Consider the following 15,637-nt stretch of genomic DNA (forward strand, 5'->3'; position numbering starts at 1 on the left):
CTTAATCACTGTCTGAAATTAAAATGAAAGCTAACAGAATATGACAACAAAAGTCTTATAATTTTCAGGATGGAGTCAAACATATTTGTGAACTTTATTCTTTGTTTTCCATTTGGTTTAGATTCAACAACTGAAAGCTAAATTCCGCAAAAGAAACACCGTACATGAAGAGTTGGAGGCAGAGCAAGAGAGGTACAGAAAATTCTTTTCTCAAGAATACAGGTACACCTAAACACAGACAGGAAGAAAAAATCATATAAATTTACATTGCTTTTGAAGATTTCCATTTGGAATATAACAAAGCATTAAGGATCATATCTATGACCTCAATGGAAAATGTGGGTTAACTGGGTGATTATACATATATAAATATATATAAATACATATACATATATTAATGTCAACTAGAAGACTAGTCAACTAGAAATAATTCAATTATGTAAAAAAAACTTTTATAACATATAATTATAAAAAACTTTTATAACATAATCTCATTGTTTTCAGAGTCAAGAAACTTTTTAAGGAAAAATCACAATTATGACAGTATTTAAAAAAAAATCCAAACATTAAGAAAATTACTACCCATTTATGTGTTGTAAAATGTTCACAGAAGTAATGAGAGGCTACTTATTGCAGACTAATGAATGAAAAACTAAAGAATAAAATTTTACTCAACAGATTTACTACACGTCCCTTTCTGGAGCCAATGAATAATGAATTTGTTGATACTTCTGTGGTACTTCCTAGAAGAAGATCAATATATTTTACTGAAAATACAGAGTCTTCAGAAAGTTCTACTGAAGACTTCTTTCGAATGGTTAGTGATTTTTCCCCCCCTTCTTGTTCTTTATCCTAAAGTGACAATGTAAAATTTCATGCTTATTTATTTGGGGGATTTATTTTTCAAAAAAGATGATTTTTTTTGCCAAATAATAAAAAAAATTTCGATAATGGTTTTAAAGTTTTGTGTTTTTAAAAGATTAAAGGCTGTGTTTTAAAGCTGTATTTTTTTTTTAAATCCACAAGTATCAGTCCTTTAAGTTAATGATAATTTAATGGTGAAAAGGTGTTTAGTAATCTTCTTTTTGACTCTTTGTAACCTGGAACACTTTAGTCAAAATCTGATTGTTTTAAAAATAATCTCCATATTTATGCTTTTTTTTTTTTTGAAATTATTTTTTATTCTAATGACACAAAGGTGATGGGAAGAAAAATCCTGTAGTTTTCACAATTAAAGGATTAGGATGAATGGAATTGGGAAAACCAATTTAACATATTTTTTCTTTTTCAAAGGGTTCAATAATTTAGCATCTTAAAATAATTTTCTTTCATGGAATTGGGAAAACCAATTTAACATTTTTTCTTTTTCAAAGGGTTCAATAATTTAGCATCTTAAAATAATTTTCTTTCATATATATATATATATATATATATATATATATATTCATTTGAAACATAAACATAAAATAAGAAAATAAAAACAAGTAAAACAAAGCAAAGCAAAATCTTTTCATGTGCCAAGTAAAACATTGTGAAGGATTCAAAATATGTAAGAATAAATTTCTAGTTCAAGAAAACATATTTAATAATAGAAGGCATTATATTCCTAACAGTCCATTTTTTCTTTTATTTCTCTTGGGTTTACTTTTGTTCTCTGCTGTGTATTTTTCTTTTTTTTTTGTATTTTTCACTCCTCTCTTCATATCTCCAGGGAGGCTTGCAGATATACATCTATGTGTGTGTACACACATATATATGTGTATATATATATATATATATATATATATATATATATATATATATATATATATGTATATATATATATGTATATATATATGTATATATATATATATACATATATATACATATATATACACACACATACATGTACATATGTATATATGTACACACATACATGTATATATGTATATATATATATGTACACACATACATGTATATATATATACCTACATACATATTCATGTATACAAAATATATATATATCCATGCACCTATACATATTTACACATACTTCTAAAACATTATTATGACTGAAAAACAATGTAGATTTGTTTCTTGATTAAATCTTTGACTTGTCGGAATTTGGGGATTATTACTTCTATATTTTTTCCTATTAAATTTTACTTCGGACATTGCTATTATATTAGTATTTATGGCTTCTTTTCCCCATCCCTGCTTATTCTTCTTTTTGACTTAGGCTTTAGCAGCTGTCCCCTCCCCTACCCAACCACCATAGATATCATTTTTATCTTTTCCCCTAATCCCATACTTTCCTCTTTATCCCATTCGTATTAATCTGCACACCTTACCCCATTGCCATTCAATTACACACACTACTGTACCCCACCTTATCTTATTACTTCCCATCTTATTTTCTTTATAGATTTTGAAGGATATTGTACCCTTTCTTTTGTGTATATACCAAGAAAGAATAACACACACATACATACACATAATGTATGTGTATAAGAGACAGATAAATTCATTTTTCATATTGTTCTTATATGTTAAATTTTCTATTAAATTCAGGTTTGCTTGAGACAAAATTCTGAAATTAATATAGTGTTTTGAATGTCCTTTTGTTTTCATTTAATAACAATGCCATTTAATTAAACACAGGTGTGTACCCCACCTTATCCTATTCCTTGCCCCTTAATTTCTAAGGATTTTTAAGGTGTTAGCCCCTTCTTCTTGTATATATGCCAAGAAAGGAGTAGCATGCACACACATGAACAACCCCATAAACACACATGTGCTCACACACACACACACAGAGAAATACATATACTACCTATACATATATCCATATATCTGTGTCTGTATAAAACAGATATTAATTTTTCATTTTGGTTCTTCTATGTAAATTTTTCTATTCAGTTCAGGTTTGTTTGAGGTAAAATCATGAAAATAATAGAGTTTATTGAATGTCCTTTTTATTTCATTCAATATTATATTTAATATTTCTGGGTACAATATTTTCATCTACAATATTAGGGTTTAATGCAATAATTATCACAGTTTTCCCATTTTAAATTCAATATTTTCCTTTATTCAGTCATTTTTACATTTATATTTAGAATCAGGAGTTCCAGATTCTCCCCTTCCTCTCTCCCCATCATAACCATTCCTTAGCGCCCCCACAGAGAAGCTACATGTGAAGTGATGAAAAATGCTTCCATCAAAGTCATGTTGCTACAATAGAAAACAGATCTCCTCCCTCCCCTCTTAAGAAAAAGAAAATAAAAACGTATGCTTCAATCTGTATTATGACACAATCAATTCTATCTCTGGTGTGAATAACATTTTTCATCCTAAGTCCTTCACAATCATTGTATTGATGAGAACATTGCTACTGCTTTGTACACAGGACATTTCACTTTGCACAATCTCACAGAAAACTTATCTCACTGAATACACCCTACTAATAGGTTGTTTTATAAACATTTATATATGTGTGTGTATATTATATATTATATATATATATGTATATATATATGTGTGTATATATATATATATATATATATATATATATATATATATATATATATATATATATATATATATATATATATATATATATATATATATATATATTACACGATGTTCTTATAAAAGTATTATTCAACATAATCACCTAACATGATATATTCTCTCATTGCTAGTTGAAGACCATCCCCTCAACTTTTAATTCTTTGTCCACAAAAATGAACTGCTATAACATTTTTTGAACATATAGGCTCTTTCCCTACTTAAAAAAAATTCTATTTAGGAGACATGCCATGTATTGGTATAGGGCAAAAGTTAAATATGATTTTTAGGATCTTTTGAGGATAGTTCCAATTTGCTCTACAGAATGTGTGAATCAGCTCACAATTCCATTAACAATGCATTAATATCACCTTTCCCCTCCACATTGATTCCAGCATTTGTCATTTTCCTTTTCTGGACCATTAGCCAATTTAAAAGATCATTCCTCAGAATTGTTCATGTTTAATTTTTCCAATCTACAGTGAGAAATTTTTCATATGACTACAAATATCTTGACTAGTTCATCTGAAAGCTGTTCAAATCTTTATGATTTATCAGATAAGAATATATATATTTCTATATTATATATAGAAATATAGATAGATATAGATATACATATAGATGTAGATGTATATTTATGTACATATATAGATCTTTTTATAAAAATAATACACACTAAAAGACACAAGCACTTATCTCCATTTAATCCCTCTCCTGACAACAAGCAAGCTATAGTTAAGAAATGATATATTTACATACATATGTCTATAAACATATATATATATATATATATATATATATATATATATATATATATATATATATATATATACATATATATATATACATATAAATCTCCCCACAAATATACCCTGCATATACACATATCTTTCCCATCACTGCCGATTCCTTCATTAAATTCTGCTCCGTAAGTTGCCTTTTGGATTCCTTTTTTGTATTCTTCATGGAGTTTTGCTTCCCCATCTGCCTACTCCTCTCTGTTTATTTTCTTATGGATTTTAGAAGGTACAATATCCTTCATGGTATATATGTAGTGTTGACAATTGAATCCATTCCCTAGGTGAATAGATCTTAATAACTATGAACCCTCATCCCCCTAATGCCACCTTGGGCATCTAATTTGTATAATATGGTTACTCTTTTAAGCTTTACTCTGCCAGTCTTTCTTTTGAGCTACCCTATTGCTGATGGAAATCTTAATCCTAAAGTATACATTGTCCATGTAAAAAAACCTAAGCAAATTGTTCATGTTTAAACACTTTGTCTATGTCAAGTTCCTTAAAATTACTCTTTGATATTGGCTCTTTGATTTTAAATTTTATGTTAAGTTCAGGTGTGATTGATAAAAAAGTTCTGAAAATTTGCAAGTTCCTTCAATTTCATTTTTTTAAATTGAAAATTGTAAACAAATTTGCTGGATGTGATATTTTTGGTTTTCTGTAGATATGTTTCTAGTACCTGTGGTCTTTTATTGTACCTATTGATAATTCTTGTACAATTCTAATTGTCCCTGCAGTGTATTGAAATATATATATATATATATATATATATATATATATATATATATGTATATATATATATATAATGTATATATATATATATATATATATATATATATATATATATATTTTGCTTCTTGCAACATTTGCTCTTTGATTTGGGGGTTTTGAAATCTGGCAATTATATTCCTATGTGTTTTCCACAAAGGATTTCTTTAGGTGGTGATCAGTGGATTTTTTCTATTTCTACTTTCCCCTCCTGTTTGCATCACTCCAAAAAAATTTTCTAGTATTCTTTACTGGGGATTTATATTGTGTCAAGTTTCTCTTTTTGATCACAAGTTACTGGCAGTCCAATTATTTTTATACTTTCACTTTTTAATCTTTTCTCCAGATCTGTTCTTTTTCTTATATTTCCCATTTTGTTCTATTATCTCATACTTTATATTGTTTCACTTTTTCTTGGTCCCTCATAGCTTCAAGGGCTTCCTCTTGCCCAATTCTAATTTCACAAAATTATTTTAATCTTTGAGACACTGTACCTCCTTTTCTAATTGGTTAACTGTTTTTTGGTAATCTTGTTTTTCTTGGATGGTTTTCATTTGTTTTTCTATAGTTTTTCCTCAAGGCCTGTCATTTAAGATTTGAATTCTTTTTTTGAGTTCCTCCATAAATTCTCTTTAGGCAGGGAGCCATTTCACATTATTTTTGGGGTCAGAAACTATTTATGCTAAAGGATCATCTTTTGAAAGTGAATTCCGGTCTTCCCTATTCACATAATATATTTCAATGGTGTTTTTTTTTTTTCTTCTTTGCCACTTCTTCTTGTCTTTTTTTTTTTTAAATAAGACATATTTAAATAGAAGGTATTAATTTAAGTACCTCCAATCACTGGGTGGGGGATAGTGCCTCAAGCTTCCCTTCAGCTCTCCACTCTGACCAGGAACCTAAAATCAAGAACTCCACCCTCCTGCAAGTGCCTACAGTCAGCAGTGCCCCTACCCACCTTCTTCTGCACTCACCAGATGTTGGTTCCTTCTCGCCCAGGGCTGCATCTCAGCAGCACAGCTGGGCCTTGTATTCCTAAACATTCGAGGATCACTCCTGAAATCCAACCCCCACTCCACAAGAGGAGTCAATACAGTCCCACATTTGGGCAGGTCAAAACAGTGGGGCAGGTGAAAGTGACCATAGTTCCAGCAGAGACATTAGCTACACAAGCTGCTAGCCTGAGGGATCCCCACTGGATGTTCCTGAGTATTTAGCTTTGAGATGGTTGCACTTCTGATATGTTAATCCTGGCCCAAAATCTTCCTTTAGATCTTGTCCTGTTGTATCAAGAGAGGAATTCTGTTCTGCCCCCAAGTCAGCTTGGTTTTTCATGTTTATTTTTGCTCTGAGGCAAAGATTTGTCTTATTTGTGGGGTAAATTAGGCCTTGAAATTGACCATCTTGCTTTGCCATCTTCCCAGAATGCTCCCCCAAAATTTGAAAAGAGCATTGCTTTAAGAGATTTAAAAAAATATAGAACCAATAAAGAAACAGTTTGATTTCAGGGTGATTACTACTAAGAGTAATAACCTTCATTACTTTAAATAGATTTTAGAGTTACTGACTTATTGTAGGAAAACAGGATTTTAATTTGTTTGAGAGAAAGGGCTGACATACTTGGAAGATTTTCATTTCACTCCACCAGTAAATGGTTTATAATCTTTCCAGTATAGTATTCTGCATATATTGCTTTTCTATTTTAGGGAAGGAAAGATTTTCCTCCTGCTGAAAGAATAACAAATAAATGAATACATGGAGAGATGTTTTTCTTTTTTTGTTTTTTTTTTAAGATGTTAGATTTTGATAATATTGAAACATTTCCCCAACTCTGATATTTTACATCACCAAAAATTGGGGGAATGATTTGAAGAGCTTTTGAAAAATAGAAGTGCTTAAATGAGCTAACATTTGCAAAGTGGTGCTATGCAAGTGTTAAATAGAAGTGATGCTACCCATGTGATTTCTGAAACTCTTTCCTTCTCAGGAAATCGTAAAATGCTCAACTTAGGTTCTTAGATTCTCAGACTGTCTTGTTTATGATAGTTAAGGCAGGTTTGATGGGCCCAGACTGTTTTAATTGGTATCATTAAGATACCTATGATGGAAACTCCCCAGACAGTTTGATAAAGCCCTGATGGGAATCATGTTTTCTCAGAATATCTTTAACAGTCCCAATATCTCAATATATAACTTTTATCTTCCCAACTCTTCTGTATTACTTGTCCTCCTCCCCTGAGAAAACCCAAGTTTATATTTACTCTCTGAAAGGTGTGCTTATTGTTCAGATCTGCTCATAGGAGAGCTACAGGTGTCAGCCCCCTGTCCTGATTCATAAACAAGGAGGGGATAGGCGGGACTCAGCAGAGTTTAATCTATTCAGGATTACATCAGGGTTAATATACCTAAAGTTTGCCTATTGGGGTACAAATGCCTAAGTATTCAGTGAGATTCTTGCTACATCTAAATTGGAACAATAATCAAGGCATCATGTACAAAAGTATTCAGATAGCAGGTAACAGATAATAGAATGTCTGGCTGATGTCCTCCAGACACATTTCTTAGAAGTCTGTAATTGTGCCTTCCTCCAAAGATTCTTGATACTAGTAATCAGCAAGGTTAGACATGTCTCCTGACTTCTCAGAAGGCCTGCCACCAGCAGGAGGGATAGAGAAGCTGAGCCAGACTAGATTCCCAAAGTACTCCATGGAGAAAAGGGTCTTATACCTTAACATTCCATGGCCCTCAAGACTTATGAAGATTTCTGCTAAGTCCTTTTTAGGAGTAAGCCAGCTAGGAGATAGGCTCTCCCTCCCCCTTTGCAACTTCCATTTAATGATCTTTCTCCTTAATATAGCTGACTCTGGTTAGACTTCTAAATTCCTCTATGGATTTAGCCTGCCATTCAATGGTCTACTGATGGCTCCTAGAATATTTCTTTAATGGTTTCTTTCAAATACTAATTTTTTGCTAACTCTATTGCTCTCCCGAATCTATTTATGTTTAACCCCTCCTGCTACCTATTTTAGGTCTTCATTGTATCTGTAAATTCTTCTCATAAATAAAGATACCTTTTGGCAAAGAGAATGTCCTTATGAATTTTTCACATGTATCTTAGATTTCGTAGGTAAAATTGGGAGTTGCTACACTTACCCCATCATTTTTTCAAATAATGACAAGTGACTAGAAACATTTTATTTTACTGTCAATCATTTGGTGTCTTGCAGTTTTCATCAATATTTATCGAACAGAATTGGCGTCTTAATATGCATAGAATTTGGCCTCTTTAGAACTCAGTAATGTCATATTTTTTTTTTGTATCATATATTTCACTCAGTCCTCTAGTCCCTGGGGCTGAAGGAAAACAGGTAGCTATCCTGCTTAGTTTATTGGTTTAGATTGTTGTGCCACTTGAGGAATATTAAGAGGCGCCTGTTGATGTTGTATATTCCTTGGGCACTGATACCAGAGTTTTGCAGATGAGAAACATACTATTTTTTCTGGTACTGCAATTGCACATCTCTCCTTGACATTCTAATTAGTTTAGATTGATTTTCTTTTTTCTAATCAACTCTGACCCTTAGAATCAGTCTTGTTAGAGTGATAAAAAAGGAATCATATTTCTTTGCAAATCCTTTTAATATCTATCTTTGCTTTAAGCCTAACATAATTTAAGAAGGTTTTGTTGATATCCATCTTATGTGAATTGGCTTGGTATCTACTCACTGTATTAAGAGGTGGAGAGAAAAGAGTTATAACAAAAGAAAGAACCCAGAAGAAACTATAGAATAAAGTAATAAATGTGGATTATTTCAACTTTATATAGAAGCTAGTAAAGTAATTTTGTGGTTTCTTCTTTCAATCTTACCTTTGTTTTGAATTTCTTAATTTGCTTTAATAATCGCTTTAGGAAAATATTTTATAGCTATAAGATAAGGATAAAGAAACACTTTCTTAAAGCTTACAATTAAGACTAATTTAATCTTAATTTTAAATGATTATTTAAGTCAAAAGATATTTACTTCTATACTTTGCTAAACTGATACCTTATAGAAACATGATGAAGAACTTCAGCAACAATTCGATGCTTCAAGAACTGTATCTTCCACAAATAGGCATATGGAATCTATAAATAGATGTCTTCAAGAAGAAACAGTGGAAACCTTGAAACAGAAATTTGACATGCTGCGTCTTAAGTGTCAATTAGAAATACATAACTACAGTCAAGTAGAACAATATGGACCAAATGTTAAAAAACAAGTGAAGGAAGAGACTAAAGGAAAACTAAAAAAAATCAATCCATTATTAAAGGTTATTTAATTTATCACTTTTATATTTTAAAATATTTCCATGTAAATGCAGATTTATCATTTTCCCCCCTATTATAAATTCAGAATCTTTTTCTTTAGAATTTTTCCCTCTACCTTTTAGTCTCCTTAAGCTTGGTATCACCTTAAAAAAAAAAAAAAAAAAAAAAACAGAAAGAAGAAAAGAAATTATTGCCCACTGATGTGAATTCTGAAAATACATTATTTTCTTCCCTTGTCAGAAAAAATGTTAAATTATCTATTTAGAATACTTTGTTTCCCAGATAGTTTTATGACCATAGTTAAGGCAACTATAATGCACTTAGCTTACTTTTAAGTATCATGATGGATGTCCAGCAGTGGTTTTTCCATGTAATGAACCAAATTGTTATTTTAAAGTTTCATATAATCATTCATTTTACAACTCTCTTTCTCAAATCTAGTTCTATTTACCACTCAAGGTACCTATTTTACATCTTTGAATTCATAAGCAAAAATAACCATATATACTATCAAATTGTTTTTTTTTATATAATTGGTGCAATATTCAAAAAGTGAGTTCTTTTAGTTTTTGTCTGTTTTTCAATGAAAATTTTAATTGGAGGAAAACATTTTAAAAGCATCTGGAGGTAATTTTTTTTTCAAAATTGTATTTCATATGTTTATAATAATCTAAAGAGATAAAACTCAAGGATAAGAATTAGTGAATTAACATCTAGTAGAAATTGAGTTGTTTTTGTTGTTTTTTGTCTTTTTCCAATTCAAATGCAATTCAGCTGATCTTGATCATGACTCATTTCAAAGTTAGAATCTATGTTTTGCAATTTAGTAGTGCCCTCTGAATCACTGTCTGAAATTAAAATGAAAGCTAATAGAATATGACAACAAAGTCTTAGAATTTTCAAGATAGAGTCAAGCATTTTTGTGAACTTTATTCTTTGTTTTCCATTTGGTTTAGATTCAACAACTGAAAGCTAAATTTTGCAAAAGCAACACTGGAAATCAAGAGTTGAAGGCAGAGCTAGAGAGATACAGAAAATTCTTTTCTCAAGAACACAGGTACACCTAAACACAGACAGGAAGAAAAAAGCATATAAATTTACATTGCTTTTGAAGATTTCCATTTGGAATATAACAAAACATTAATGATCATATTCTATGACCTCAATGGAAAATGTGGGTTAACTGGGAGATTATACTTATATAAATATTTTATTTATGTATTTATTTTTTAATGTCAACTAGTTTGAAAGGAATACAATGGAAAGATGATCCCTGGCTACAGTCAGAGGACCTGGATTCAGATCTTACCTCTGATGCTTGCAACTGTATGATTTTGGACAAATCACTGAACCTCCTGGTGCCTTAGTTTCTTTGTCTTTAAAATGAGCATGTTTAAAACTGGGGTTTTAAGATGCCTTTTTAGTCCTCAATCCAATGAAATGATCCAATAAAAATAACTAATTTTTAATTGTGTCTCATTTATATATCCTATTGTTTCTTTTCAGTATTTGAGACAGATTAGTCCTTCCAGGATAGTTAAAAATTTTAAATCAGAAAAACATTACTATGTTTTCAGCAAATGACAAGAGTAAACATTTTAAAGTGTTGTGGGAAATGTATTAACAGGATCATAGCAATATATGAGATATTATTACTACTCTTCATCAGATAATGAAAATGAGAAGTGTAGGATCTCATAGGGGTTTACACCAGAGTATTGTATAGCCAAAAGATATAATGGGTTAAAGAACAGGGGATGGGTAAAACTTCCTTGGTATATATCTTGCTGAAAATGTTAAATTGCTTTGGTTTTATGTTCTCTATCCATTTTGTTTTTTAGCCCAGAGTGATTTGGATCCTACCTGATTTCTTTAAGACCTAGTAATTTCCATTTGAATTTATAGAATAAAGTGATTTTAATGGCTTCTTTAAAATCAGATAAATAAGGAATGCAGCATTTGCAAGTATCTTTTGTGTTTCTGTTTTTAATTTTGTTTTGTTTTGTTTTCAGTTTCCCCAGGCCATTTTGGATAAAAACAAACAAAAACAAAACAAAAAACAAAAACAAAAACAAAACAAACAACTTTTTCTTCACTCAGTTTCTTTATACCATTCATTTGCTAGAAAAAGACCTTAATAGAAATAATTCAATTATGTAAAAAAATGTATAACATATAATTTCATTGTTTTCTGAGTCAAGAAACTTTTTAAGAAAAAAATCACAATTATGACAGTATTAAAAAAAAACCCAACCATTAAGAAAATTAATAGCCATTTATGTGCTGTAAAATGTTCACAGAACCAAAGAGAGGCTACTTATGGCAGACTAATCAATGAAAAACTAAAATACTAATATAATGCCAATATCCAAAGTAAAATTTGTTAGGATAAAATATAGAAGCAATCATTCCCAAATTCCGACAAAGTCAAAGATTTAATCAAGAAACAAATCTACATTGTTTTTCAGTCATATTAATGTTTTAGAAGTATGTGTAAATATGTATATGTGCATATACATATATATTTTGTATACATGAATATGTATGTATATGTATATAGGTATATATGTTCATTATATACATATATATCACTATATATATATACACACATATATATAAACATATATATATATGTTTGTATGTGTGTGTGTGTGTGTGTGTGTGTGTGTGTGTGTGTGTGTGTGTACACACACATATATGTATATCTACAATCCTCCCTGGAGACATGAGGAGAGGAGTGAAAAATACAAAAAAAAAAAATGCATAGCTGAGAACAAAAGTAAACCTAAAGTTTTAAAAGTAAAATTTTACTCAACAGATTTACTAGAGGTCCCTTTCTGGAGCCAATGAATAATGAATTTGTTGATACTTCTTTGGTACTTCCTAGAAGAAGATCAATATATTTTCCTGAAAATACAGAGTCTTCAGAAAGTTCTACTGAAGACTGCTTTTCAAAGGTTAGTCATTTTTTCCCACCTTCTTGTTCTTTATCCTAAAGTTATAATGTAAAATTTCATGCTTATTTATTTTTGGGATTTATTTTTCAAAAAAAAAGATTTTTTTTGCCTAATAATAAATAAAAATGTCGATATTTTTAAAGTTTTGTGTTCTTTAAAGTTTAAAGGCTGTGTATTAAAGTTGTTTTTTTTGTTTGTTTGTTTTGTTTTGTTTTAATCCACAAGTATCATTCCTTTAAATTAATGATAATTCAATGGTGAAAAGGTGTGTAGCCAACATGGCTTAATCTTCTCTTTGACTCTCTCTTTGTAACCTGGAACACTTTAGTCAAAATCTAATTGTTTTTAAAGTAACCTCATATTAGTGCCTTTTTTTTTTTTTGTAATCATTTTTTATTCTAATGACACAAAGCTGATGGGAAGAAAAATCCTGTAGTTTCCATAATTAAAGGATTAGGATGAATGGAATTGGGAAAACCAATTTAACATATTTTTTCTTTTTCAATGGGTTCAATAATTTAGCATCTTAAAATAGTTTTCTTTCCTATACATACATATATATATATATATACATATATATATATATATATGTATTATATATATATATAGTCACTTAAAACATAAACATAAAATAAGAAAATAAAAACAAGTAAAATAAAATAAAGCAGAATCTTTTCATGTGCCAAGTAAAACATTGTGAAGGATTCAAAATATGCAGGAATAAATTTCAATTTCAAGAAAACATATTTAATAATAGAAGGCATTATATTCCTAACAGTCCATTTTTTCTTTTATTTCTTCTAGGTTTACTTTTGTTCTCTGCTATGTTTTTTTTTTTTTTTTTTTCTTGGTACTTTTCACTCTTTTCCTCATGTCTCCAGGGAGGCTTGCAGATATACATATATGTGTGTGTACACATATACACACATATATCATATATATATATATATATATATGTATATATATATATTTACTGATATATATGAATATAATGTACATATATACCTATATACATACATATTCATGTATACAAAATATATAAGTACATGCACATATACATATTTACACATACTTCTAAAAGATTATTATGACTGAAAAACAATGTAGATTTGTTTCTTGATTAAATCTTTGACTTTATCGGAATTTGGGGATTATTACTTCTATATTTTTTCCTAATAAATTTTACTTAGGACATTGGTATTATATTAGTATTTATTGCTTATTTTTCCCATCCCTGCTTATTCTTCTTTTTGACTTAGGCTTTACCAGCTGTCCCCTCCTCTACCCAACCACCATGGATATGTTTTTTTATCTTTTCCCCCAATCCCATACTTTCCTCTTTATCCCATTCATATTAATCTACACACCTTACCCCAGTGCCGTTCAATTACCCACACTACTGTACCCCACCTTATCCTATTCCTTCCAATCTTATTTTCTTTAGAGATTTTGAAGGATATTGTACCCTTTCTGATGTGTATATACCAAGAAAGAATAACACACACACACATACATACACATATTGTACGTGTATAAGAGACACACAAATTCATTTTTCATATTGTTCTTATATGTTAAATTTTCTATTAAGTCCAGGTTTCCTTGAGATAAAATTCTGAAATTAAAATAGTGTTTTGAATGTCCTTTTGTTTTCATTGATTATTATACTTAATTTTTCTGGTTATAATATTTTCATCTACAACATTAAGGTTTTATGTAATATATACCTCATTTTTCCCATTTCAAATTTAATATTTTTAAAATTACAGGTCAGTCATCTTTACATTTATGTATATAATTGGGAGTTCCAGATTCTCCCCCTTCCTCTCTCCTTACTATAACCCTTCCTTAGCGCCCCCCACAGTGAAACTACATGTGAAGTGATGCAAAAACCTTCTATCAAAGTCATGTTGCTACAATAGAAAACAGATCTTCTCCCTCCCCTCTCAAAAAAAAAAAAAAGAAAATAAAAATTTATGCTTCAATCTGTATTATGACACAATCAATTCTTTCTCTGGATGTGAATAACATTTTTCATCATAAGTCCTGCACAATCATTGCATTGATGAGAACTTGCTACTACTTTATACACAGGACATTTCACTTTGCATAATCTCACAGAGAACTTATCTCACTGAAAACATCCTACTAATAGGTTATTTTATAAAATATATATATATATATATATATATATATATATATAATGTTCTTATAAAATTATTATTTCAACAGTGATATGTAGCATGATGTATTCTGTCATTCCCAATTGAAGAGCATCCCCTTCATTTCTAATTCTTTGTCCTGAAAAATGAACTGCTATAAAACATTTTTGAATATATAGGCCTCCTTTCCCTTCTTAAAAATAATTCTATTTAGGAGACATGCCATATATTGGTATAGGTCAAAAGGTAAATAAGATTTTTAGGAACCTTAGAACATACTTCCAGTTTGCTTTACAGAATGTTTGAATAAGCTCACAATTCCATTAACAATGCATAAATATCTCCTTCCCCCCCACACATTCATTCCAATATTTGTCATTTTCCTTTTCTGCCCCATTAGCCAATTTAAAAGACTGTACCTCAGAGTTGTTTATGTCTAATTTCTCCGATCTACTGTTAGAAAAATTTTATATGACTATAAATAGCTTGATTAGTTCATCTGAAAACTGTTCATATCTTTATGATTTATCAGATAGGAATATGGCTCCTATTTTTTCTTTAATTTGGCTATAACTCTTACATTTGAGAAGTGAAGCTTTCATCAGATAAACCTGCCTCAAAATTCGTTGCACAATTACAATTGCTAATTTTATTCCCCACTCGGTTTATTCTGTTCTCTCTCTTATCACCCTGTCCCTCCTTAAAAGGTTGTGCCTTTTAACCTCCCCTCCCTTAGTATGTCCTCCTTTCTATCACTCTCCATCCTTCTCATACCCCGTTCCCTACCTCCTTTCCTGTAATATAGATTTCTATACCTGAGCGAGTATGGTATTTTTTCTTTGAACCAATTCTGATAGTTCTCTTCCTCTCTTCCTCTCCATTGTAAAATCAGGTTTTTAATTTCCTCTTTTCAGGCAGATAATTTATGTCATTCACCTCTCTCTTTCCCTTTTTCCCTAGTGTATTCCTCTCTTCTCCTTATAGTTTTAGTTTTCAAAATATTATCCCTTCATATTCAACTCATATCTCTGCCCTTTAACTATAGAAACTCCTTCAAACTGTCTGAATCAACTTCCCATGTAGAAAAATAAC

The 15,637-nt window shown here is 30.1% G+C and overlaps 1 protein-coding gene and 1 long non-coding RNA gene across 7 annotated transcripts in view; one reads left to right on the top strand and one right to left on the bottom strand.

Moving 5' to 3' along the window:
* LOC141544580 (ankyrin repeat domain-containing protein 26-like) overlaps nt 1–15,637 on the top strand; it is a 132,903-nt gene that overhangs the window by 112,502 nt on the left and 4,764 nt on the right. For 3 of the 6 annotated variants that reach the window (XM_074270953.1, XM_074270951.1, XM_074270952.1), the window contains 5 exons: nt 122–192; nt 679–817; nt 9,171–9,428; nt 10,383–10,483; nt 12,245–12,383. In XM_074270953.1, the coding sequence (XP_074127054.1) occupies nt 122–192; nt 679–817; nt 9,171–9,428; nt 10,383–10,483; nt 12,245–12,383 (708 nt within the window). The remainder of the gene's footprint in view (nt 1–121; nt 193–678; nt 818–9,170; nt 9,429–10,382; nt 10,484–12,244; nt 12,384–15,637) is intronic. The other 3 variants (XM_074270956.1, XM_074270954.1, XM_074270955.1) reach the window with 2 other exon arrangements.
* The window catches only part of LOC141544583 (uncharacterized), an 82,275-nt gene that overhangs the window by 56,030 nt on the left and 10,608 nt on the right, over nt 1–15,637 (bottom strand). The window lies entirely within an intron of this gene.

This window comes from Sminthopsis crassicaudata, chromosome 5, assembly GCF_048593235.1.
Source record: "Sminthopsis crassicaudata isolate SCR6 chromosome 5, ASM4859323v1, whole genome shotgun sequence".
In the NCBI taxonomy this organism is placed as follows: Eukaryota; Metazoa; Chordata; class Mammalia; order Dasyuromorphia; family Dasyuridae; genus Sminthopsis; species Sminthopsis crassicaudata.